The 26633-nt window shown below is 38.8% G+C and overlaps 1 protein-coding gene and 1 long non-coding RNA gene across 5 annotated transcripts in view; one reads left to right on the top strand and one right to left on the bottom strand.

Moving 5' to 3' along the window:
• The window catches only part of SLC44A5 (solute carrier family 44 member 5), a 64110-nt gene that overhangs the window by 7260 nt on the left and 30217 nt on the right, over nt 1–26633 (top strand). For all 3 annotated transcript variants that reach the window (XM_066193048.1, XM_066193047.1, XM_066193046.1), the window contains exons 2-4: nt 21521–21569; nt 23011–23084; nt 24927–25011. In XM_066193048.1, coding sequence (XP_066049145.1) covers nt 21521–21569; nt 23011–23084; nt 24927–25011 — 208 coding nt within the window. The remainder of the gene's footprint in view (nt 1–21520; nt 21570–23010; nt 23085–24926; nt 25012–26633) is intronic.
• LOC136294327 (uncharacterized) lies at nt 683–11187 on the bottom strand. Of its 2 annotated transcripts, XR_010722367.1 has the most exons (5): nt 11061–11187; nt 10663–10800; nt 5713–6058; nt 4920–5076; nt 683–3114 (listed from the first exon to the last, which is right to left on the bottom strand). It is a non-coding gene; the product is annotated as an uncharacterized lncRNA (long non-coding RNA). The 2 variants fall into 2 exon arrangements; XR_010722366.1 differs by having other exon boundaries at nt 4920–6058.

Genomic DNA, 26633 nt, shown 5'->3' with positions numbered 1-26633 from the left:
TGTACAAGCTGATGTGCTGTGAAATTTGGTAGCTGAATTCGTGTCCTTTATAATCAGTGTACTTAGAAATAAATGAATATGCAGAGTAATACCTCTGGTATTTTTTATATATGATTATAGTGGATATTACATTAAAATTATCTGCTTTTTTCATCATTGATATTTTTCTATAAGAGTTATAATTTCTTGGATGTGAGCAGGTTGCTAAAAAATAGCTAAGTGTAGCAAAATACAGTATTTCTATTTAGATCCCCTCCCCCAGCACAATTATAAATAACTCCTATGCTGTTGCTTTATTCTGTCAGACAAAAGGCAATAAGCTGTATCTGTGAATACGCCTTTTTGTTGGTTTCAGTACAATGCAATATCTGTGCTAGCATCTAGGCAACTGCTATAAACAGAGAAATTATGTGCCCTGTGACCAATACTCTTGAACTCTTATAATATTTACCTCCATAAGTAATTTAAAGGTTTGTGTAGGATTTGTGAGATAATACAGTTCTTTTATACTTATATATGTGTGTGTGTATTTAAGTAAATATGTATACAATATATGCATATATGTTTCTAACAGAATTATTTTAATTAGGAATACATAATTTCATTTGGAAAGCAAGTAACATAATGTTACATTATAATGTATTTCTAGTTATGCAGTTTATGCAGAGCAGATCCTTGCTAATTTATGCTGATAGGCTCTTCACAAATGACTAAGTGTCGTGGCAAGAGCCATGTAACACCAGTCCACAAGCTTGAGGTTAACCACCATTTTGGTCTCCAGTCTGAGGAAAAACAACCGTCTTGGCAGCTGCCTGGAAGCTTATTTTGGAATTGTAGAGAAGATAATAGAGAGCTCAGCTACTGGAAACTTGGCTTTTTCTTCTAATCCTTTTATAATGAAAGGTTTTCCTTTCGACTGAGGGAATCAAAAATCTGTAGGTAGTGAATGAGTGGTTTGGGATACTGACAAGCAGAATAGGAAGAGAAATCAGTGAAAGTTTCTTAACAAAGTGAAAGTAATCCCAAATCAAGTGAATCTGTAAGTGGAGATGGTAAATAAATAAGCGCACTAGAATTCTGAGCCAGTGACTACCAATGAAGTTCTACAGTACAGCTGGAAATGTGGTTCTGCTAGCAGAAAAAAATACCGCCTCCCCCCCAACAGCCAAGAGCTTTTTTCCAAGACTCTTCCCTGTTATGTAGACTGTAACCACTGCCAGAATATGAAATATGAGAAAAACCTACAAATGTTGTTTATTTATGCTCTGTCTCACTCAAAAGTATAAGAAAAATATAGTAAGAAAGGATGGCATGGTAAAGGATCAATGCAGGGAAGTGTTTCTTTTTTTCCACACAGAGGATGTGGATGGTCAATTAATGTATTTTTGGTCACCTGTTTTTTGACTTGTTTTAAGCTGTTGGGTCAGTTCAGTTAGTGGGATGAGTTAATGATAATACTACACGCAGTGTAGGAATTAAAGTTCATTAGATTTGACTAGTCCTAATGGACTTGCCCTAAACTGTGTTGTCTCTAACCATTTTCTGTCATACTTTAAGGCAAAGTATCATAATTTTATGTCTGTACCAAAGATTATCTTTAAAAGGCATCCTGCAGTGAATTTGCTTTAAAGTATTGGATTTGCCTGTATTGATTTTGCCATTAAAATAGTAAGTCGCAGTTGCCCAACCAAACAAGGGCAACTGAATGACAGTGGTCCTTAATACAGACTGCTATATGTTTGGAAAGATTCTCTTGCTTATGGGTAAAATTCTGCTTGCAGCCTGCATAATTAATTAAACTGAAAGAGGAAGTGGATTCTGTTCTCACTGTGTGATCCTAAGAGCCTTTCTGGAGTACTTGTGGATGGGTAGGACTGTAGTCTGTATAGCTGTGCTTTTTTTTGACCTTTCAGATATGCTTGCACTGTCTTGGCCTGTCTGCTCATCCTCTCATGCAGACCTGATGAGCGCTTGCAAACCCTTGGGATAGCTGGACACTATCTTAAAACGTGTTCCTGGTGTTAGGGCATTTTAACTTTGGTATGAGTCATGATTAGTGTAAGAAAGGGCAAAGCCAAATGTGCCTGCTTTCCCTTGCTATGGACTTGTACATGATTTCCACTTACAGCTGGGATTGGTTTACTCTTCACCCATGTCCTTACCTTTTCTTTTTCAAAGATAGATGAAAGCTGAATATTTGATTAGAAGGCGAAATTATGTACCTATGTTTTTGTGGGCTATGTTTATATTTGATGACGGCTATGTATTATGTTGTCTTTCACTGCTCCTTTGGCTGCACTACAAAAGCTGTGGTAAGTTACTCACAGCCTCCTCCTGACCATTTGGAACAATCCCTCAACCAAATGCTGCTAATGTTACTAATGTAGATGCTTCTATAGAATTGTGATGTTGCATCCCTGCAAGGATAAAGAAAGTTTATGCAAATTATTAGTACAGATGTCAAGTTCTTGTGCTATAGCTGTTGTCATTACAGGCATCTATCTAGACATCATCTATGCATCTGGCATCTGGAGTATCTGCTTTGTCTTTCATTATTGTCTGTTTGTCTCTCTCTGTTCTGTCAATTTGTCACAAAATACAGTTTCAGCTTATCGCATGCTTCTTCATTGTTGTCCTCTCTTTTAGAAGAATTTTATGATTTTTCTTTCCTATTCTCACTCTATTGGTTTCAATTCTGCAAATCTGACCTACATCAAAATAAATATGAGCAACAAGCAAGGAATCTGAAGCTTTTTTCTGTGTTACATTTGCAGTGTATTTCACCATCAGAACTTTTTTTTAAAGGTTAGTGCAGATTGCCAAAAAATAAATGTATTTAGAACACAAGATTTCTCTCAGGAGGAGTTTGTACTTGACTTCCAGCTGCGAATCCTCTGTAATGCACGATGGACCCCTGTAGGAAACCTGCCATTTTCTTTGGCAAAACCTCAGTAGTGATAAATGTTGATCAAGAAGTTGTTGGAGGTGATTTTGTTCATTTGTTTTGCAGCTTTCATAGAACTAGGTAGAAAGCACTTTACAGCAGATTTTCTATACAGCTGAAAGTTGTTTGCAAATCTTTTCCAAATCTTCTGCTGAGTAAATGTGCTGAATCTGCAATAAAAGAAATATTTTGGCCATAAGAAAGTTTTCCTCTGGAAGTACTGAGTAAGAAGAATGGTGCCATGTTCTATCATATTAGAAAAAGGTGAGGAAATGTTTATTTGGGAAAGGAAGCCTCTTGTTTGTTAGGTTTGAATGACTTGTGTGTTGCTCGAGATGGGAGACTTGCGGAATGTGTGAGAAGTTGTTCATGCTTCAGGACCATTTCCCAGCTGTGCTTGAAGCAATTGTAAATGTAGTTGTATTGATACTGTGACAAAATGTCAGAGTATCCCAGAAGTAATAGGTCTTAATACCTCATGCAAGCTCTGGTTGGCTTGATGTATTTATTCCTGGTGATGCACTGAGCCAAACAATTGAATCACTTCTATTCTGGGAGTACCAGTAGGATGGAATGTGCACTGTGGGACAGTTTTTTGCTTGAATTCTCTAGTGGGTGGGAAGTATTTAAAGAGTGGGGGGCCAATCTACTGCCATCTTTTTTTTTTTTCCCTTAAGTCTGAATGATGGCTTTTGTATCTTCTGTGAAGACACAGTTGCTTCAGTGTTCCAGCACCAGTTGCTTTACAAAGTAGGGCTTAGCAGAGTAGCTATCCAAATCACAGTGAGGGAAAGGGGGACCATGTCTTGGCAAAAAATAATCAGCAAACCCATAGTTGGAAGTGTTTTGTAAGACTATAGAGGCGCTGGCAAACTGATTTAATTTCCCTATTTTCAGATTTTTTGGACAGTAATCTACAACTGAAGCAATTTTTAATTTTTTTTCCTAGCCTGTAGTGAAGCAGGAAGAGAGACTGAGGATAATTATTGGTATGCCTAAAAAAGCCTGAGATTGAAAACCATTGGCTTCCATCCTTAGAATAGAATAGTAATTTGGAACAGCCTTCTGGCACGTGAGACTAGAAAGTCAGTCTTCTGTGTCCTAGTATTCCCAACTTGTCCCATTTAATCTATATTAAACCTTTCAGGTTTTGTAGAAGCTTTGGTTAGGTTTAGTAATTGAGATCTCTCACAAAAGGTACTCTATGAAGAAAACCATTTGTTAGCCTTCATTTTGTCTATTAATAATAGGAAAATACATGGTTGTGTTTCAGGAAATTTTTCTTCAGTCAAGTTCCTTATTGCATTTTCTAAAGCATCCAGGATGTATATATACTGTAATCTCATTCTGCATTTTACCAGTACATGCTCATAATCTTTAGGGTTCTGTCTTTGTTGTTGGCATTCAGGAATCATTTCATTAGTGTATTATCCAGAAATCAAAATCAAGTAATAACATATTGTGACTATCAAATACTCATTTATGCAGTTTACTACAGTTATAGTTTGGCTTAAATGGATTCAGTCGATGGGAGTGTAGTGTTAGTTAGAAAATGTTAGGTGCATTAAAGAAATTATTGCTGATGGTTAACAGTCAAGAAACAACTCTTTGTAAGTCATAATATGGATTGTATCTTCAAAACATGCTAGGATTTGAACTTCTTTCAGTTCATACTGTGCTTAATTACAAGTTTGCTGTGCTTTAGATTCAAAATTTTGATTCAGAAATCGATTTTTTGAATACTTTATTCCATTTTGCAGTTGTCAGGATAACCGAAGTCCAGTTCTAACTTAATGCCTTTAGATTGCTTACTAAATACAACTTTTGGTGGACTTGGCTTTAGTGAAGGGCATATGGATAATTTGCTGCAATTCTTGAATACCTGATCAGTCTTATAAACTCTCCTACACTTATGCTACAGTTTGTTCTTCAATTTACCCTTCTGCATCATTTTGTTCCTGTTTCCTTTGCTTACCTGATTGTTTCCATTTCTGTTTGCTTTCCCCTCTATTTTTTTTTCATTCCTTCCTCTTTTTTTTTCCCTCAAGAAGATTTTTTTTTGTTCCACTTAATCGTTAATCAAGCCCCATTAATTGCAGTTTAGATGGACATCTGGTATTGTGTCTTTCAAGCTGAAAAACAAATATTGCTATTGCAGCATTGACAGGGAAAGAAGTCTGGGAAGCTGAAAACATTAGCATTCTAAAACATTTGATCAGTCCTATTTTAATACCTGACCAAAAAAAAACAGCACCAAACAAAAAACCCCATAATCCTGTCATCCTGGAAGGAGCACTTATAAAAAAGTAAGAAACACTGCTATTGCACAGACCACGTGTTTTCTTAGCAATAACATAGGTCTTGTTTAGGTGACTGGGGCATCTGGATAGCCAGACATTCAGAAGAGCTCTACTGCTGTAAAAAATCTCATCAGAGTGATTCCTGCATGAGGATGCTCTCACTAAGAGGCCAAGGAAAGTCTTGAACAAGTAGAGGGGTTTTATGTGGGTGTGTTTTTATGTGGAGGGGGGGGGGGCAGGGTTGATCGGTGGTTTTTTCCTTTTTTTTATTTTTTTGTGGGGAGTTTTGGTTTTGGGGGTTTTTTTGTGTATGGTTGGTTTTTTGTTTTGGTTGGTTGGTTTGTTTTGTGGTGTGGTTTTTTATTTTTTTTCTGGGAGCTCTTTAACATAAAATCAGTACTCTGAGATTGGCAAGTGTATCTGTCAACCAGTCCTGTTTTCCTCTTGGCTTACTGACAGTGATCTCACCTTTTAAATTACTGTCTGTGTGGTCTGCTTGTAGCAGGATCCCGTAAGTCTACTTCTTTACTTTTTTTTTACACCCCTAGTTCAGTTTATAGATCTGTTTCTTCACCTTAGGTGAGCCCAAACTGGGTTACTAGAATAGAGAAAACTTTCCAGGAAATAGTAAAAGGGCAGTCAAAAACTTCTGATACTTATCTTTGGCATCAGTTTCTCTAGCATAAGGTCTGCTGCTCAAAACATGAGAGAAACTGAAGATTTCTTGCTATTTTCAGTGCATATGTTTGCAGCTCTTCTTGGAATTTCTGTAGTAATTGTCACACAAATTTAAGTTCCTCTTTAAGAACTCCATCTGTCTTACAAAAAAACAAATGAGAAGATACAATTTAGAAGCAGTGGAGAAAGATGAAGTTTCGGAACCATTATTTCAGACTAGTTCAAGTCTCATTTGACTTACAGGAAAGACTTAACCTGGCCCTTTCCTGTGGAACTCATAGAGATACCTGTCTTTTTAATTGAGCAAGTTAAAAAAGATTAGCAAAGTTTAGAATCTCAACTTTAAAATTCATAATGCTGAATTATACCAGGAGGGGAATGGATATCAAAGCAAGTATTTTTCTTCTTGTAACATAAACAGTCCTTTTTTTGACATTTCCTTTTATTAATCTCTCTGTCAACACAGGGTTGTTTCTACAAAATATCTCTGTTTTTTCACATTAGTTTCTGGTTAACTTACATAATTTACAATATTGTTGGAATGTTGATTTCACTCTTCACAGGTATTTTCTGTGATGGGCTTCCAAACAGATTGACTCTTGACTGGCAAAATGTTTTAGGGACACGAAGAGCTGATTTTGTTTTAATGGGCAATGGTGTAAATGACACCAATTCAGAGGAGACTAGACAAATGCTACTGCTCACTGAGATACTTAATTAGTGCTGTGCATTCTAAGGTATAGAAAGCAGACTGAGTCTACAGTAGTCCCTTTATATGATTGGTCTTTATGTACCTTCTTAAGTAGCCTTTTGATTTTGGACTAGCTCTCCACATTAAAAGTGTATAAAACATTTTTAAATCTCAGGGTGAACAGAATGGAAACCTGTCATTCAGGAGCAGTCCCGTTTCATCTATGTCAGCAGAATGGTAATAAAAATGTGGTTAGGAAGAGAAGGGAGAATAATTTGAGATTCAGGATGGAGAATCACTTAAGGATGTGAACTAGGAAATGAGGATTGAAGGACATTGACAGAACAGAAGGAAACAGATTGCAGGACCTGGAACATTGGAGGTCACAGATAATGGAAATAGTACTTAAGAATCCTTGAGCATGTTCTACTGATTTTTTAGCCAGAAGTATTCCATGAAGATCTCCCTATCACAAAGGGATTGCTCTCTTAGCCGAACAGTCACTTCTGCTCAACTGGAAAGGAAGTATGTAGCCCGCTAGCCAAATATAGGTGACAAAAAGTGTTACTATGCAATAGTATGTGGACACATGTCACCCTGGAGTGTTAAAATCTTGCATTTTAGAGTCACCTGGAAGAAAATCCTTCCAATTAAAATTTAAAGTTTATACATGTGTATGCTCACAGACCACACATGGAAACAAACAGTAGGTAAAATACAATTACTGCAAAATTGCTAGTTAATCATTTGGGGTGTTTTAGTTTCTACAGAGATTTGGAATATTTAGTGAGTGCTGATAATAAATTCACATATTTTGCATTTATACATAATATAGTACAGATATAATGTCTTTCTCCTCACTTTCCATTCTTTAACGAGATGAGTGGATTAACAGAATGTAGGAAAAAGTAGGGTACAAGCATGCACTGTGGAATCTTCCCTCTACGCACTGACACTTTAGTTCTGCAATACCATTTGTATGCATCAACCAGAGGTTCGTCTGAATGAATAGGTTGTGGTGGCTCACCGGAGAAGGCAGATTCGGACTGCACACCATAACATTTCTGTTGATATGCAATTCCCTCAAGGTCTCAAGAGATGAGATTAGGTGTCCTGTGGTAATGCCTTCTCTAGGCTTAGTCATCATTTAAGCACAGTATCTGAAGGCCATAAAAAGAGTGCTGTGACCTGCACTGGCTCCAAGTACATGTGTCCTGAGGGCATTTGCTTAGAATACCATTGGGAAAGACAGAGTAGAATTCTTCATGGCACCAATAGCAGAGTTACTACCCACAGAAACCCTACTGTTAAAAATTCCATGTAGCAAAGCATGTTAGCAGCACCTTCATAGCTAAATGTTAAGCTTATGTGCTTTCAGTCCATCTCTTTGGTATCTGTGTACTAGCAACTGGCTTCATGCATTGCAGAGAAAAGTGTAACTTGGGTGTTAATGTGTACCACTTTAAAAAATGCAGTTTTGCTGGGGACATGTAACAACAATAACAGCAATAATAACAATGGGTTAGTTGTTTGTTAGTAGTATAATATTTCTTGACTATGCTTTTCAGTGCCAGATAACTAAAAAAAAAAAAAAAAAAAAAGAACTGGAGTTGACTTAGCAATAAAACTGTAATGCTAAAGGCTTAATTTTCAAAATTTACTTTGCTTCCAGTTCCTAGGATTTCAGAGTTTTCACAGGATATTACAACCTTGTCACATATAAGAGCAGAAACTCATTTCCAGATATAATTTACGTGGTTATTAATATTTACCAAATACAAGACATCCATTTCTAGGAATGAGTTGAAGATTAAACCAGAGATTAACTTTTAGGCATCTGGGCCTAATATTAAGCATTTTAGCTGAGAAAATAGCACCAGAACTTACAGTCGGCAAGTTCTTATATACATTATGATTTCATTGCTTGCTGTTTTTCTCAAAATGTTAAAGTACATCTGCAGTGCATAAAGCTGAGTCTAGGGTTGTAAAATGCTCAGGTTTTGTAACTTTTTGTAAGAAGGTGAGACTTGTTCTACTTCTGAGACTAACAAAGAATTTTCTGATCTTTCATCAGAGTAAACCAAATTCTTATTCATACGGCTTCCATCTTCTCATATTTTTTCACAACTCTCTTAAAAGCTTTCTTGTGTTTCTAAGATTAATACATATTCTGAGAATCTCCCCAAGTCCCCCAAATCATATTTTGCCTCCTATTTTGGTCTCATTTTGGTTTGCCTTTGAGATGTTTCTTCTACACAAGTTACTTGTCAGTCTGTTAAATACTCACGTCTTAAACATTCACATTAAATATTCACATCCCAGTGGACTGTGATTCTCATTCCTTCCTCCCTCTCCCTCCAGCAGCTGGAGTGCACTTTACATGTTCTTTATGTATAATGAGTGTGTCGTATTCTTGAGCTGCGGCAAAGTTTGTAAGAATATCTCCTTCCCCTTAGAAAACAGTGAGGGTCTGATCCAGCATCTGTATTTAACCAAATGCCCAGCTTTTGGATCCTGAACCCTTGTTAAGATGGCCTATGGCCCATTCCTATAATGAAGCAGATATTTTGCTGAGTTATCACTGAGTACCCTTTCTTCTGAACAACAAGAAGCATTGTAGAAAAGTTCCCAGAGGATTTTATCTTTCATGATCACGTCTTCATAAATTCCACATATAGCTGATACACATCTAATGATTCATATATATGAGTTTCAGTCCTATAATAATTTCAGTCTAGAGGGACATTCAGGACTGTTATTTATGCCACTGTGTCTGTGGATTTACATCTAGGCTTATACTTTTCAGTTGTTTTGTTCTAAATTGATACACCAAGAGCAGTAAATAGAAGACAAGTTCCAAATTAGGTTTAGGTTACCCATCATAAACTGGAAAATCTTCAAACTAGTTATAACAAACCTAGTCCTATACAATGAGCATATAGTGTATTTTTCTGTTGAAATGGAGGGGGAATCTGAGAGAGTTCTGTGCTCTAGACACTAACTTGACACCTGCTTCTGCAGAAACAGTTTGTTTCCTAGAAAGACTTTTCTCATAATGCACAGTGCTTGGTACAGTAGCGTCGCAAGTCAGTCTGTGTACAGATTTAGGGGTCGCTGTGTATCAGTTTTTACAAACATCTAGCTAACTGAAGTTTTCCAGACTTAATCCTCTTACATCCCAAATTATTCTGTTTTCAGAGCACCATTCAAATCATAATTTCTTTGTTGTAACACCTAATAAGGAAATGTATGGAGACCTTGTTTTCTGCATTAGTGTGTAACAATCTCTCATTAACTATGTATGTTGGAAATGCCAACAAGTTCCTTTGAGGAATAAAAACCTATAACTAATATTGGATTATTTATTTGCTCACAGTCCTAGGAATCAAACCTGGCTCAAAGGATGCAGACCAACTTAGCATAATATGTTGTTCCTCTAGAACCCTATAGAAATAGAAAACATTAGTAGTCACAGTCCTCTTCTTTTGTCTAAGAATGCATTTGGCTTTGTGTAAAGTCAAGCTTCTGATTCCAGAGTATTTTCTTTCATGAAGACGAAACAGAGAATACAGGGGAAGTCTTTTTTTATTAATAAATGAAAAAAACTTGGAATAAAGGGTGACTTCTGACCCGTTCTACACAACTGTGTTTGCTCAAATAAATTCTTAAATTACATCTGCCTGTATTATAATTTTGAGAATATATTCACTGTTCCAGACACAGAGCCACTGTTAACACTGCTAAGACTACAGAGCACATCCTACAGTAAGTGGCAGAGGTCTCAGAAATTAAGGCAAAATAAATGAAAATGTGCCTGCCTGTTAAAATACTGGATCTAATTAACATAGCCTTACAAACTCTTAATTGTCATTGCATATCTAATGGTTCAGAAACAACCAGGGAGAGCTCATGCTTTGTTCATTATACCAGACAGTATACTGTACAGAGACTGTACAGAAAGATAGGCATTCATAATAACACATCTTATGTACAATGTTAAATAAACATAAATTTTAACCTCTGTTAAAGCAGCAATACTCATGACTCACCAAATCACCATCTGAATGGTTTTATTTTTGTATTCTAATCTCATACTGAATACGAGTAACCAAGTGCAACAGTTGGTCATGCATTTGGGCAGCCGGACTCTCAGTGCAACTGTGGGTGCCTGGTTCAAACAACGCACTCTGTAAAGGCAAAATAAGACATTTTCTAGCTTTGGAAATGCCTTGAACTATCAACAAGTCATGTTAAATTGTCTAGCTCTATGTAGTGTAATTTACCAGGCATTGCTCTGCCGACACGGTGTATTGGTATTCAGCAATGTTTGGGTGAAACAACCCTTCAGCAGTTGTGGAGGGTATTCTTTTGAGAGACGGTGTTTTACTAATGTTAAATACGCTTGAAGTTCTGTTACGCTGTTCTTTAATAAAAATTAATTACTCACCCTCTATGTAACCATCCTGCTGCCAGATCAAGGTTTGCCCCGGAAGCTGGGCCGGGAGAGCCGGGATGGGGCTGGCAGGCGGGAGGGCGCTCGGCAAGGCCGGCCGGTCCGAGCGGGCCGGCGCTGGGCCGGTGCCGCGGGCAGCGCAGGGCTCGACAGGGGCCGCGTGGGCTGAGCAGGGCGGGACGCCCCCGTGGCCTCGGGCAGGAGAGCGAGGGCGGCCCGGGCTGTGCCTGGCGAGGGACCGGCCCCGGCTGAGGCCTCCGCGCCGCCCCGGAGCCGCTGCAGAGGCGGCTGAGCCCGGGCCGGGGCCGAGCGGAGCGCGCGGCTTGGCACGAGCGCTGCCCTCGCTCAGGGGAGCACAGCGGGGATGCCTGAGGCGTAAACCTGAACTGCGGCAGAAAATGCCGCCTTCTGCTTCCAGTTTTTCAATCTCTCTAAGCAAAAGAATGGTTTTATTTCAGATATGGGATGCAACGGGAATGGTGACGACGCCCACAGAATATGCGTGGCAGCCGCTTGTCATACAATAATGACATCCGAGGAGTTGTTAAAGAAACTGATTAAAATTTTACTACTTCTCTAAGCTGTGCAGGGATAGGAGATTCTGGATGGCTTTCTGTCTTCTCTAGTAATCACCCATCATAGCTGGGTGTGGTTCCCATGCCAGATTCTCATAGACTGTAGGGCTAAGAGTTTCTGAAAGCTGTGCATTTAATGACTAGAGATGATTTTTCCAGAGAATTTGTGCTATTTTTTAAGACCATACTTAGATTTGTGTCCCCTTTTCCCTCAGAATAAAGGGCTTTGTGTAAAGATTATGTTCAAATTCCTGTGTTTACCTGCAGGAATACAGTTCCTCTTGAAAGTGAGGTCCTAATTGTAAAAGTGAACTCGGCAGTTTCAGAATGAGCTCAGCAGGCACTTCCTGCTGAAGTGGAAGTGTTGTACATGTCTACTACTTAAGGAACAGGGTAGAGTCTCCAAGACATGAAGAACCATAACGGGAGATAAAACAGAGGTAATTGTCTTTAAAATTTGGATGGCTGATCCATTGTCTTCAAGACACAAGCTCCGTTTTTAAATGTTTAAAAAGGCCATGCGGGGAAAAGGGGAGAGAAAGGATAGAACCTTATCTTAGTATTCTGAGAATCGTCTAAGTAATACTGACTGAAGAATTTTGGAATTATGGAACTTGAGACATGTGCTAGCTGTGTTCATTTTATATTGGACATTGTACCAACATGTTACATCAGGATTTTTGATGTCTAGCTTTGAAAAAAACGTCAACTCATTAAACAAATACAGGCAACCATTGGTTTAATACACAGCTATTAGAAAATGCCTGGTATACAGTGAAAGACAGATCTTCAAAATTATGCATCGCGATCAAGGGTCTGATTACTGTAGTTTCAACATGGCTTTTGTGAGTTAGACACTAGATTATTCATAAGTTTGTGAGTCTAACTGTTCTCTTGCTTCCAAAGTAATTGAATGCATTTGCACAAATAAAATAGTGGCAGATAGATGATGTACACAAAGTCCAGAATAATCCAGCTCTTGTTTCATCCACCTGGCATTTTTATATCTAAAAAAATGTGTATAGTTGCACGTTTTTCCCAGTAGCAACAGTGCTGTGTTGTGGTTATTAATGGTAGATGCTGAAGATAACACCCTCCCTCTGAGATTATGAAAGTGCTATTTTAATGATTTATAGAAAAGGTCTTGGTATGGTATCTGCATGCAGCATTTTACTGCATAAGAATAACTAGAAAAGGTTGCAATGATATGTAATGGTATAAAGCTTGGCGTTAGAGACTCTGCTAGGAGAAAAAATCATTATCTGCCATCTGTCATTCTAGATCTGCTAGAGTAAAGCAGCCTAGAAACAGAAAACTGTCATTTTCTGATCCTGGTGAGGAAGCATCTGATTATTTCAAAAATTCCTTTTTCAGGGTAAAGCACTGTCAAAGCTGTATTTTAGGTGCTGTCTTTTCTAATGCATGAGAAGTGTGTTCCAAGACCAAGAGCTCTTTCTGGCTGAATTAATACATCAAAATGTTTTGAAAAAGAAATATTTAACGAAACAGTTACATCAAACATAACCAACAAACGGAACTTGCTTTGTTCTAGAGTTCACCCAGTCTCCTGGGCCCAACCTCACTTAGGAAAAAATGTCTTGCTGAGTAGTTGAGCTTGCAGAGAAGCACTCTTCCCACACATCATACCATTTCAGAAGTATCTTGGTAGCTGTGTCTTTGCTTGGATATTCCATGAAACTTGTTGATGCATTAGTCCCAGAACAAGAATAAGAAATGAAAGCTGGGGGCCAAAACGAACAGACAATTTGAACTCCAAAGAAGAATTTGAGGGAGCAGCTAATAAGCACATTGAAATGGAAACCATAATGAAGCTCTGTATGTGACCCAAATTAGTGGGAACATTTTGTTTGTTCTTCAGAGAACTCTAAAACTTCCACTAGGTATTGGTGGTTTTGATCACGTGACAGAATTGCAGTTCAGTGATAATTTGCTTGTAATACATCAACTGTATGCATTTTCAGTCCCCTTTCTGAGGGTAATTGTTTGACAACTGGTGTATTTCAATACCTGCCTAATAGCCTGTGCTGTCACTAATACTGGGAGAATGTTAGATGTGGAGCTTTGACATTTGATTATATAATGCTGGTGATGTTTTGTCTAATGTTAAGTGAACATGGGCAGCACGTTAATTGTATAGTCACCTTCAGGAAAACATATTGCATTATCTTTGGACTGGTAGTCGTCTGGGGGTATGATGTGTTATTGTTCACTTTGTCTTGTGGCTATGACATGGTGTACATCATACTTTTTCAGCTACATGACTAACTAGGTGACTGCAATGGTAATAATTTCATTCTTATAGTTTAATTTAGTGCTTGGTTTTTTTAACCACAGTAGAAAAACAGTCAGCCTTCTCCACTGAAATGTCATTATTGACCTCAGGATTCCTAGGCAATTCTCTTTATGTGGTGTGCATGCCCTGGACTTCTTGGGAAGCAAAGGAGTCTAAATGATGGGTAAAACTAAATAGTACATAGTAGTTTGTTCTGCTTGAAACTTTAATCCCTTGCCTTTCACTGTGTTGTGCTTTTTACCCCCTCTTCCTTTATTCTGTCCTTTGGTAAGACTTGCAGCAGTGCCGCTAGGTTTGTGAGCAGTGTGAATGCCCTGAGCTTCACTGTGAGTCAGCGACAGTCACTCTTGAAACTTGGACTGAGTCTGGGTGGAAACTAACTTGCATGTTGAGATCTCTTTCTTTGCAGCTTTGTGAGGAAAAGGACACTAAAGTGATGAGGTGACTTGTTTATCTTATCTATCGCCCCTCTCCCCTCCTCACCCTTCCATTTTTCCAAGTCATGAGGGAATATCAGTAGTATGATGGCAGTCCAGAAACTTATGCTGGCATATAAAAGATATTTCAAAGGCAGGTACCATTTAGTATGATTTATGACACATGAGACGAATCGTGTATTTTTATTATAATTGCAATTTATGTGTGCCTGATTCTATAAAACAAAGCAACACAGAGTCCCCAGACAGGTGCAAAGGAAAGCCTCTTTATTGCAAAAACCAGGCCTCTTAAAGCAGGTGCCCATTATCAGTTACACGGTTTTAAAACGTAACAAACATAATCCAACCAACCACTTTAAACCACAATGTGAACATGTAATGGTTATATAACTTCTTTTTCTACCTCCAGTTCAGCTGAGTCACTTTTCCATGGTCCTTTTCTGCTTAGCGGAAGCAGCAGGCCTGAGCCATGATTTTACAAGGGTGACGACACCCTTATTTTATAAGGTTTTACCTATATGCAACACATGATCTTAAAAATTACTTATATCTGAATCTTTCCAAGAGGAAAAAAAACCCCAGTATGTCGGTAAACTAGGTACAAGACTTAGAGAAAGAATTGGTTTTGTATTAATGTCAACCTTCTGACTTAATAGACTGCTTCAACACGTGTGTCTTACATTAATAATGTATTATTTTACATTGCTAGGATTATTAGGCTGTGTCTGCATGAGGAATATTGCATGTGGCTTAAAATGTACCTTAAGTTTGCCTAAAAAAATCTTCTAAGTAAGATTAGACTACTACTACACAGCAGTGCATTTCAAACATTTATTTGAATTCTTTGCAAAATTAAGACAGTAAACCTTGAAAAGTTTAGGATTTTATATATGTTTAAGAAGTTTCTACTTCTGAAAGGGATAGATCAGTTGTGCAGGAACTTCTGTTGAGATTTTTTTATGATCCTACTGAGAACAGATGGGCAGAAGCATCAGAATCTTAATGTGATTTTTTTACAGAAACATAACTGGGATGAACCTCTTTCAATCCTTTTACACCCTGTGCATTTGTTAGCAGCCTGATTCGTTGTCGTGTGCACTTGGATCTTCGAGCATTCAATTAGCAGCTTGAGTACACGGAGGCCTTATTGTTGCTGAGGCCTTTTCTAGCACTACTTTGAATACTTGAACTGGCTGATGTGCTCCAGTAGAGGGGAGCAGCGGCTACACATGCAGGTCCAACGGCTTGCTAATAAAACCACTATTTTCTTAAAAAGCCCTGCCTATTCTAGTCACTGGCACATGTAATTGTTGACCAAAGACCAAGAAAGAAACCTGAAGAAACAAATGGTTATCAAACTAGAAATAGCATTTTATTGGTGTTGAGTAATATATTGCTGACCAAATGCATGTTAGTTAGTGTGCATTTTTGCTTAGCACTGTCTGTTCAGTGCCTTCTGTTCCTTTACTATATTGAGATTTAGTAAAGCAGCCTTTCACAGAGATGCAAACTTGAGTGGGAGCACAGTAAAATCAGCCATTTGGCCTCACTGCATTTCTCTTTTATTTCTATCTGCCTAAGGATGACAGGAGGTCTTGGGAGGTAGTTAAGTAGGAGGGTTCAGTCAACAGTTAAAATTTGCAGGAGGTCACTCTACGTCTTCAGCATGTTACTTTTACCTTGATTGCCTGATACTGGTTATACTAATTGTCGAATTTGGTAAACGTTAGAACATTGCTGCTAAGTTCTGTAGTAACAAAATGGGCTTTGACTTCATATTACAGGCATCACTGGTTAAATGTCATATGAGATTATTCTTCTTTGTCATTGTGTGCTATGCAGTGACAGGACTGACTTAAAAGTGTTGTTTTTGTCGTTCCAGCATGTAGTTCAGCCTTGTCTTGTACATTATTGTAGGAGTGCATATGCAAGTGTACACATTTCTCATTGCAGAATTCTACAATCGGTGTTTTTTAATCATATTCCACAGAGAATGGAAATTTCACTCTGGTCAGGATTACCACATGTGGATTCTGTTCCTTTGGGGCTTCAAAGGAGAAATTGCCTCAGGCTTTCGGATTCACATATTGTGTATAATGCCTCGGACTTTGTTTCACTATAAAAACATTACAGTGTCAATGTAACAATGCTGAGACCTTCTAGCTCTACCTCTTCTGTTCTGCACTTTTGTGCTGTGCAAAGATACAGAAAGCGCCTTCTAGTAAGAAAATAATTTAGTAAATAATGACTACTTCAACACATAGATTTCCGCTTGACCAGATTGGAAATTTGCTACACAACAAACAATTTACATTTAAGACTTACATGATTTGAACTTTGGGGTGCTAGTCATATGTACAGAGGAGGAAAGATATGGCCACCGATTGCATGTAAAGACGATTTACTGTCACAGTAGCACAGGCTACAGAAATGTAGCCAACAGTGTTATACCTTATTTTCAGTTTGCAAATCATCAGGATTTTTTTGTTGTTGTATTGACTTCCATACATTTATTTCACAAATGGTATTTAGGTGCAGCCGTTTCCCTTTCTGCATGTACAGTGTAGATTAATACATGCTGATAAGAGTCATTCCTCTTTGTACAGACTGGCTTGGGTAGGTGAGCAAGTCACTGAGTGATAACTTTCTGTTCGCAGAAAGGCCTGCCTGCTTTGTGAATTTCGGTTCTGGTTGGAGAAGTCCCTGACAATCAGCTTTATTTTTAAATCTATTTAAATAGTATTTTTGTGTATGTCTGCTTGCTGGGGAAAGTGTGCTATTCAGCAACACAGAAGTGCATAGTCAGTATCTCACACAGACAGCTTGCTCAACTGATCCAGGTACAGTAACATGGATAGAGATGAAGAAAGCTACTATGGAAAACATGGTAATTTACTTGCTTTCTTAGAACAATTCGAAACACCTGATCTAAATCTCACTTATTTCAACTGTGTTGTTTTAATTGTCTTAAATGGGCTTGGATCCAGACTCAAATGGGTTTCTGTAACTTCTTCAATTATTGGCAGTATTGTAATTTTTTCCTGCATGTCATTTGCTAGTTTATTTAAATTGCACATAAAAGGTAAATTTTATATGTGTATGTAGTCAATTTTTATATTAAGTAAGTAATTCAGAGTTGTTTTTTAAAATTATTACAATGGTAAAGTGTAACAATTAACTTCATATGCTGTTTGGAGTCAAAATTCATAAATATCTTGAGAGTTATTTCTTGAAATGATATTTTACTTCAACATACACAAGTTCCGTATTGTAAGGCAGCCTGTAAAATAGATCTGTCTCATCTGCAAAGAATGAATATAATCTCAGTTTTTAATCTTAGTGAAAAGTGTCAGTCCCCCCTCACCACTGCTTTCTTCCTTGTGCCTACCAAACTCCTAAAGCTTGGAATTTGCTTTCTAAATACATTTGGGCTTTTGTAGCTGGGGAAGTGGTTTGCTTTTACCCGGAGCTATGTAGATATTAGAAATATAAATAATTCCCACCTCACCCTCCAAAAAATCTTCTGATTTTTTTAGAGAATAGTAGTAATTAAGTATGGAATTTGAATTTAATTTAGAATTAAGTTAGAAAAATTAGATTAAACAAATAGTATTTTTCTTTTTTCTGTTCCACGAAACTGATCACAATTGTGGTCAACTGTAATAAGTGTTCCAGGGATCCAGACTACTTCTGACAGTGAATTCTAGTGTATTTTTAACTTAAAATGTTGTTACCGTTTCTTACCATATTCTGTAATGAATTTATACCAAGAGCTCAGTGACAGAGGAGGCAGTTTGAGCCCTGTTGCCCTACACCATGCCACCATAAGCATACAGACTACTGGTGTGAGGAACAGTTCTTGGGTGGAGTTCGCAGTACCGCAATTATTTCACAGCTGTTAGTGGCTGTTACTATTTCACAGCTTCCGTCTTCTTGCTTGTTGGAGATGAGAGTCTCCATTTGAGTTAGAGCTCTGTTTCTTAATGCTTTGTTTTTGTCCTCTTATTTATTAGATCCATTTGGCTGTCTGTGTGCTGAGATGTTGCGTTTTCCTGTTCTCTTCCCAAGTGGTATTTGTGTAATCCTTTCTTAAAAACTTAGGGTGCTGAAGATTCCAGTGTATGTTCCAGAGTATAATTGTGTCCTGAAAGATTTCCTAATGCCTGATCGAAACTATCCTTGCTGCAAATGAAGTTAGCTTATCTAACCGGTCGAGGAAACAGAACTGTTGATCATTATCAATTTTGTATGGTGATTGAAGACTGTTATTTTGTGCTCCTTTGCTTAATCACAGACATTGAAGTTGCATTGATTTACTGCTTTCTGTAAACCTCCTAGTATCTTCCTTTTAATAAGCCCCTCTACTCTTTCCAGTTTGTTTGTATCTTCTGAAATTCTAGTGCCATGATCTAGAAATAGTTATTCATCTGAGGCCTCACATGTCCCCAAGCACAAGGAACAGTGACTTTTTCAGTCATGCTTGTACATCTTGAAAGAGTGGTGCTTTTTTTGCAGACATTGCTTGACTGACTCATTCTCTCTTTGTAGTGTGCTGTAATCCTTTAGGATTCTTCTCAAGTGTTTTTGAAATCAATTGTTCTGTATGGATTTCTGAATAGAGTTTGTCTTTATAACTTGTGCTACTTTACAGAAATCACTTTGAAATGTTGTTTATCAAAATCCTTTCTGATAAATGCTTGTCTCCAGAAGTATTTTAACACTTGTCACCTGCACAGTTTCCAAGTGTTCATTCTACTTCATTGTTCTAATTTTTAAGCAAAACATTGAATAGCTTTGGAGAATAGGCTTCTCCAGTAGTGGGATTGAGCTAACTACTAAAATTCAAGAATGAGAACTTGAAGTCATAACGGATAACTCAGTAAAAATGTTTGCCCATAGACTGTTAGAAAGAATTGTTAGGAATGGATGGAGTCAGATAGGAAGAGTCATTATAGAATTATTTGAATCACATCCAGTATTTGTGGTGAATATCCTGTGCCATACTGGCCCCCTCCTTTTCTGTGATCTGTAGCAGCACTGTAAAAGGTATGAAAAGGAGTATAAGTGTGACTGAGACTATGAAATGGTTTATGTGCAAGAAACATTTGAGCAGACCAGGACATTTGTAACATTTTTGGTAGCATAACATGCTGCCATGTTATACAATACAGTTATAAACTGATTGCAAACTTAAAACAGATAAAAGGAGGTAGTACTTCAATGCTTGATTAACCTGTAGTACTCTGTGATGTAGGGCATTGCAGATTGTTAAAGTATATGCAAGGTAAATAGAGATTCCTTGAATCTCAGTTTTTCAATGGATGAAAAAGAAATTCACTCACAGCTATTAAATGCAAACTCAGTACTTTTCGTTAAGAAAAATGCAGTTGCAAATCTCTGTAATATCAGTGTTGGGGAAATACAACACTGTTTGCCTTGGTGTTGTATTCCTCCTCACATATGGCCCCTTGTAAGATTCAGGGTGTGAGTTCAGTGGAATTTTTTGTGTGATCTGGTGTGGCTGTTCTTATGTGCTTAGCAGGTCCTGTATGAGCAATGAGCAGAGAGGTTCAACTTCAGTGTGCCTTAAGGCCAGAACTTGTCAGTAAGGTGTGATGTTACATACGGTTTTCTTATGGCGGTAAATTATTTTGTAGAAATTTCTGTTCAAAAAGTTTCATTCAATATACAGGTGTTGGCCCAGCATTAGGTATTGTGTATGGTACGTTTGCTTTCCCGACCACGTATCACAGCATAGCTTCTTCCACTCCGCAGTACTGCTATCATACATCACTTCTCCAAAGTTTAAATTTTTTGATCTCTTCTGTATTAAGATATTTTTGTTCCAGGAGCTTGCTGAGGTGGATCTGAATACCTCAGATGAAGGGTAAATAGGATTTTACTAACTGCTGTGTTTATTGTACTGGTCTGTGTGTATTTTGATAAGGTTTTCCTGATACAAGCCAAGGACAAAGTCTGGCATTTAATAAGCAAATTCTGCTTTTGAGAAGTTGCTGAATTGTTCTCTACTTGACAAAATAAGTATTTTTCTTTGGGGCCCAGGGGAGGAAATTTAGGCTGGTAGCACCATGTAATACCAGGAATTTTCAGAAGAGGAAATCCTTTAGAAAGCAGGGAAAAAGCACTTTGAAGAAGTAATTTGTATTGTATCTTTGACATTTGAATGAAGAAGTAATTTTTCATTGCACAGAGTTTTGTTCAGCAGACCTTCAGAATTACTGAACTTTGTAAAGAAAAAGTCCCATAAAGCTGGATAACTAGCTTCAAAAGGAAAAATCCAGATTTTGGTCTGCTGAATAGAAAACTGCTTGTTCCTCTTCATACAGTGCCTCAAAATGTGAAAATTTTAATTTGACCATAATTTTTTGTTACTCTTTACCAAGTGAGATCATACTTTAATTTCTCTTATTCAGGCTCACATTGGAATCACAGGTTGGTGGGTTAGTTTTTGGTAGGTTTTTAGTATAGCTTTTTTACGTGTAGAGTAAATCAGTTGGAAGTGTGCTAACTAGGATAGCCACATGAAAAACAGATTGCCTGTGGAGGCTGTGGATGCCCCAACCCTTGCGGTGTGCAAGGCCAGGTTGGATGGGGCTCTGAGCAACCTGGTCTAGGAGGAAGTGTCCCTGCCCGTGGCAGGAGGTGTTTGGACTAGATTATATTTAAGGTCCCTTGTAACCCTTTAACATTCTATGATTCTAGAGAAAAATCAGAAGCGCATAGCCTGTAACTGCCGAGAGGTAGGTTCATTTGCTCACTGTCAGACACAGCCTGTGACTGGGAGATATAATCCTTGTTTCTTGAATATGTTGTGAACCTGTGCATAGGTGTAGTCATAGGATGTACATTAAAAGTAATTTATCACATGGTAAATATGAGGCCCTTAATATTTTTAAGTTAGGAGAAAAAAAGCTTTAATCTCTATACAAAACCTAGGTAATTTTATTGGTGAATTACTGGTATTGCCCGTATGAAATGATTTTAACAAAATTGATTAAATAGGAATATATGGAAGATGCTCTTTGAAGGCTGGTGTTAACACCCCCCTCTGGACAGATTTTATTTTAAATAAGGGCATGTTTTTATACTGTTTATTTTTAAATGCAGGTGAACCAAGGAAATTTGACCCGAAGTTCAGAGGACCTATTCATAACAGGTAAGTATCATAACTCATTCTGTTAAATTCTTTTGGTGAACAGGGGTTAAAAACTTTTGATAGCAAAATTTGTGAATTTGATTCTGTAAGTCTTCTAAGACCACCATCTTTATTACCCTTGAGGATGGATGATTACTGGGAAGTATTAAACTGTGTTCTCTTAAGTCCTTTTATTTTGAATGCCAATTCTGTGTGCCTTGCCGTGACAAGTATCTGCTGTCTAACACGTGCAATTGTTCTGATATACCTCTTTGTGACAGAGCCTCCTACCAGAACAATCTGGCTTGACTTCACTTTGCTTGTTAACTAATGAACCTTTTAAGTGGTAACATGTTTTCATCTGCATTTCATAAAACAGAGTGAAATTGCACAGAAAGCATCTAAGGAAATCATAGAATCATTAAGGTTAAAAAATATCTCCAAGTTCATCAAGTCCAACTTTTAATCGTGGGCAATTTTTCAGTGTTTTTCTAGATGTAGAAAGCTAAGTTCTAAACTGGCATTTACTGTCCATACTGAGAAGAATGAATTAGAGAACCACTAATTATTTCAATTTTATCATTCTCAGGAGAAAATTTATGACGTAGAAGAACACTGCAGACTTGTCATACTATCATTTGAACACACAGACTGTTCTTATCTGTGCAGGATGCATTTCTTCCTTTCTGAAAGCTAATAATTTTAGAAATAAATAGAAATACTTGCTTAGGGAGTTCATCCTAATTTGTGAAGTATCTTTATGATACTGCCAGTGTATCAAGCCAAGCCTGAGCGGTGTCAGAACTGCTTCTGAATGGAGGCTGGGCAAATGAGAAGCATTGTTTTAGCATTGCTTCCTCAATTTTGAGCAGTTGTCCTGTCTTAGGTTACTGTCATATTGACCCTGGATCCTGTACCACCTCAGCCTCACCAAAAGTTTATCTCAGTGAGATGATAAAGCAGTTCCTCTCTAAAGAAGTATCCACACTTGGAAACACACTTCAAGTTCTCCAGCTGTTTAAAAAACCTGCTCTCTTTATCTCTTTTATGTTAAAAATGTTTCTCTGTAAGAGGAAACATAGATGGGAAAACAGAAAGAATGGCAGAGGCTAAAAATGAATAATTTCTTTCAAAAATGAAAATGAGGCAGATGTCCTGTAGTATGTCTTACCACTTATATAATCACTTATATGATAAGTGGTCTCATGGATTCTGTGTTGTAAGGTATTGTTTCAACAATATTTAGATCTGTTCCTCAATATGTTCTTGACTACAGTGAAAAAAGCATTCACATTTATTTGCTAGTCTTGCTGCACAAACAGGACCTTACACCTCAAACATGAGTTTGTGAATTAAACTGCTGCAGACTGCTGGTGCAGATATCTTATTCAGATGTTAAAATCAGTGATTTTGAGGGGTCATATTAAACACATTTTTTTTAAGTGTTTCTTCTTGCCCCTAGGCACTGCACAGACATTATTTGCTGTGTGATCTTCATAGTTGTCATTCTGGGTTACATTGCATTAGGAGTTGTGGGTAAGTAAACAGAGATATAGTAATGCCTTTTCATATGGAGGGGAAGCAGCTTTGTGAATGTTAGAATTTTTAATTGAAATGTCTCTTTTACTTATATTTGTGCAAAGCTTTCCAATCAATAAGCAATTCCTTTAAGTAATGAATTAACATTCAGTATTCATTGTAATTCACAGAATCACAGACCGGGTAAGGCTAGAAGGGTCCACAGTGGGTCATCTGGTCCGACATCCTTGCTCAGAAGGGTCGTCTCAGAGCATATGGCACAGGATTGCGTCCAGATGGTTCTGGAATATCCCCTGTGAGGGGGGCTCCACACCCTCTTCTGGGCAATCTGTTCAAGTGGGCAATCACTGCACAGGGAAGTTCTTCCTCATGTTCAGATGGAACTTCCTGGGCTTGGTCCCTGCCCGTTCCTCTGGTGCCACTGCTGGGCCCCTGGAGCAGAGCCTGGTTCATGCTCTGCCCCCTCCCTGCAGACACTGACAGACTGAGGGCCTGAGACAGACAGGGGCTGAGGGCCCCTCTCAGCTGGGGCTCCTCTCCAGGCTCAACAGCCCCAGCTGCCTCAGCCTTTCTTGGGCACAGAGATGCTCCAGCCCTTCCTCAGCTCTGCAGCCTCTGCTGGCCCCGCTCCAGGAGCTCCATGTTCCTCTTGTCCTGATCAGCCCAGAGTGGGACACAGCACCCCAGATGTGCTTCACAGCACTGAGCAGAGGGGCAGGACCACATCCCTGACCTGCTGGAAATGCTCTTCCTGAAGCACCCCAGGATCCCATTGGCCTCTTGGCCCCCAGGACAAACTGCTGGCTCAGGGAAAGCTTGTCCCCGAGGGCCCCAAGGTCTTTCTCTGAAGAGCTGCTTTCCTTCAGGTAATTAGGGAGAAATTCAAAGCTATGTGTTTACTGATTAAAAAACCCCTCAAAATTAAGTGTGTTTGAAAAAATGACACGGTTTGATAAGTTTGCAATCCTAAAGTAACTGTGATAGAATATTTCAGGCAGCAGACGCCAGAGAAAAACAATTTGGATTGAGAGCTGCCCTGAGAAGAAGGAATAGGCAATGCTGATTGATGAGGTTTGGGCATGAGCCAGCCACGTACACTTGCAACTCAGAAAACCAAACATATCCTGGGCTGTGTTGAATAAGGTGTGGTCAGCAGGTCGAAGGAGGGGATTCTGCCCCTGTGCTCTGCTCTTGTCAGACCCCATCTGCACTCCTGCATCCAGCTCTGAGGCCCCCAGCACAGGAAGGACACTGACATGTTGGAGCGAGTCCAGAAAGAGAAATGCTCTGAGGACTGAAGCACCTCTGCTGTGGAGGCAGGCTGACAAGTTGGGGTTGTTCAGTGTGCAGAAGGGAAGACTGCGGGGAGACCTTAGGACCCCTTCCAGTGCCGAAATGGTGTCTAAGAGAGCTGGAGAGGGACTTCGCACAAGGACATGGAGTGACAGAAGAAGGGGAAATGGCTTCTAAACTGACAAAGGGCAGAGATACGTTGGAGATTGGGAAGAAATTCTTCCCTGTTGAGGGTGGGGAGGCTCTGGCACAGGTTGCCCAGAAAAGCTGTGGCTGCCCCTGGATCCCTGGGAGTGTTCCAGGTCAGGCTGGAGGGGACTTAGGGCACTGGATTTCTTTCTTGCAGGTTAACCCATATCTTAATACATCTTACTGTGCTTTGCATTTTAGTTTTCCATTAGGAAGTCCACTAATCAGTACTCTTCAGTGTTGATCAACAGAGTACAAAATGTTACTTTAGAAGTTATACATTTTCATGCTAGCTAGTTTTAATCATTAACTGTGAACACTTGACTAAAATCTTAAGAGATATTGTATATTTTGCAGCTTGGGTGCATGGGGACCCCAGGAAAGTGATTTATCCAACTGACAGCTATGGGCAGTTCTGTGGTCAGAGAGATACCCTCAATGAGTGAGTACTAAATCCATTCACATACCTTTATTACTCATGCACTCTGAATAAGATGAAAGGTTTCAAATCTCTCTGTCGAAGAGACAGTGACACTCTTACTGTATTTATTCCAAATAAAGCTCAGAAATATATTAGTTTCCCAGTGCAAATCCAGATCCAAATTATTACTGTAATGCAGTTGTTTATGTCATTTAGAGAATATTTTTTGCAAGGTATCAATATAACTTAAAGATTGTGTCAGCAGTTGCATGGAAAGTGACTAGCTGGCACAGCTTCTAACTGCCAAAGTTTGGGTAATTCATAACCTGTGGAGTAATTCTTCATCCACCTTGGGATAAGAGTAGTCTTAGGGCATTGTAGCCTGGTCTATAGTTTTTCTCAACATGCACCAAATAACAAAAAAGTCTGTAGTGAAAGGCTCTTGTTTTTTTTTCTGGTGCTTGTGTAACCACATTCTCCTTGGATAAACAGGAGGTAAGCAGAGCCAAATGGCTCCATTTACTTATCTCTGTTTTTCAGTCATTTTAGATTTTGAATTCTAAGAGTTAAATTAGTTAGTTGATACGAACAGAGTGCTTACACATGAAAATAGCTGCTCGGAGAAGAAAGATGTTGCATCAATGTTTTCTCTGAAAATCTAAGTGGTTTATGAAACAGAATTTTAAAAAAGGTTTGCTTTTTCTTTCACTGTCGTCCTTTCAAAAGGTAAGTTTTAGGCGTGCGTTATGCCCTTGTCACTGTCAAGAAGCTGGATGCTATGCTAGTGTGTCATAACAACTCTTTGCTGCTTCTTTCTTTCCCGATTTAGTTTTCTGTGGTGGCCTACAGCTGGCCTGTAGGCCTCACACCTATAAATAATTCCAACTTTATAACTGAAATATGGTTTATTGTATAATTACCTTGATTATGTAATTTGGTCCAGTAAGTTGTAGAGCAGGCCCAGGCCGTAGGGGATTCAGGCTGCTCTTGGCTGGTTGGCCGGGTGGCAACTGGCTCAGGCCATAAGGATTAACTGCATGTGCCTTCTGATCTATATGAGGAGAAGAGGTCTTACTAAAGCGGGCTGTTGCTGCATGATCTTCACGTGGGTATGTCCCTTCCCTGCCTCCGACACGTCATTGCAGCGGGTTTCTGTGGAAAAAATGAGGAACCTAGTGTCCAAAGGGCAGTTCAGAAGGGGAGGAGCAGGAGATGGAGTCTGGAACAGAAGCAGGGCTAGGGCTATATATCCTCTCAAGTTTTTTTACTGCAGAAACAGGCTAGTAAAAGAAAGCCTGTTCCACCCTTCTGACTGCTCTTCACAGCAGCTGTTGGAGAGTCAAACTTCCTGAGGAGGAAAAACAAGGAGAAAAAGTTGTAGTGGTGTGTGTTCCCCTCACCACACTTCTTCTCTGCTCCCTGCCTCGTTTGCCAGTTTGTCCTTGTCCCCTCTGTCACCAGCAGGAAGTAGTGGACAAATGACTTTGGGAGTCTCAGACACACAGCTTTAATAGCCTGTGTGATGTGGTGCCAGGTGTTTCTCTCTGATTCTTACCATTCACTCCCATTCCCTCTTTCTCTTCGTTTTTTGAGTCTTCCCTTTAGTTACTTCTTACACTGTGGTTTTAGGTTTGTATTTAGAA

The sequence above is a fragment of the Chamaea fasciata genome, unplaced genomic scaffold (genome assembly GCF_029207755.1).
Source record: "Chamaea fasciata isolate MVZ Bird 193981 ecotype frontalis unplaced genomic scaffold, bChaFas1.0.hap1 SCAF_10, whole genome shotgun sequence".
NCBI lineage: Eukaryota > Metazoa > Chordata > Aves > Passeriformes > Sylviidae > Chamaea > Chamaea fasciata.
Note: the sequence above shows the minus strand (reverse complement) of the source record. Positions and strands in the feature narration are given on the sequence as shown.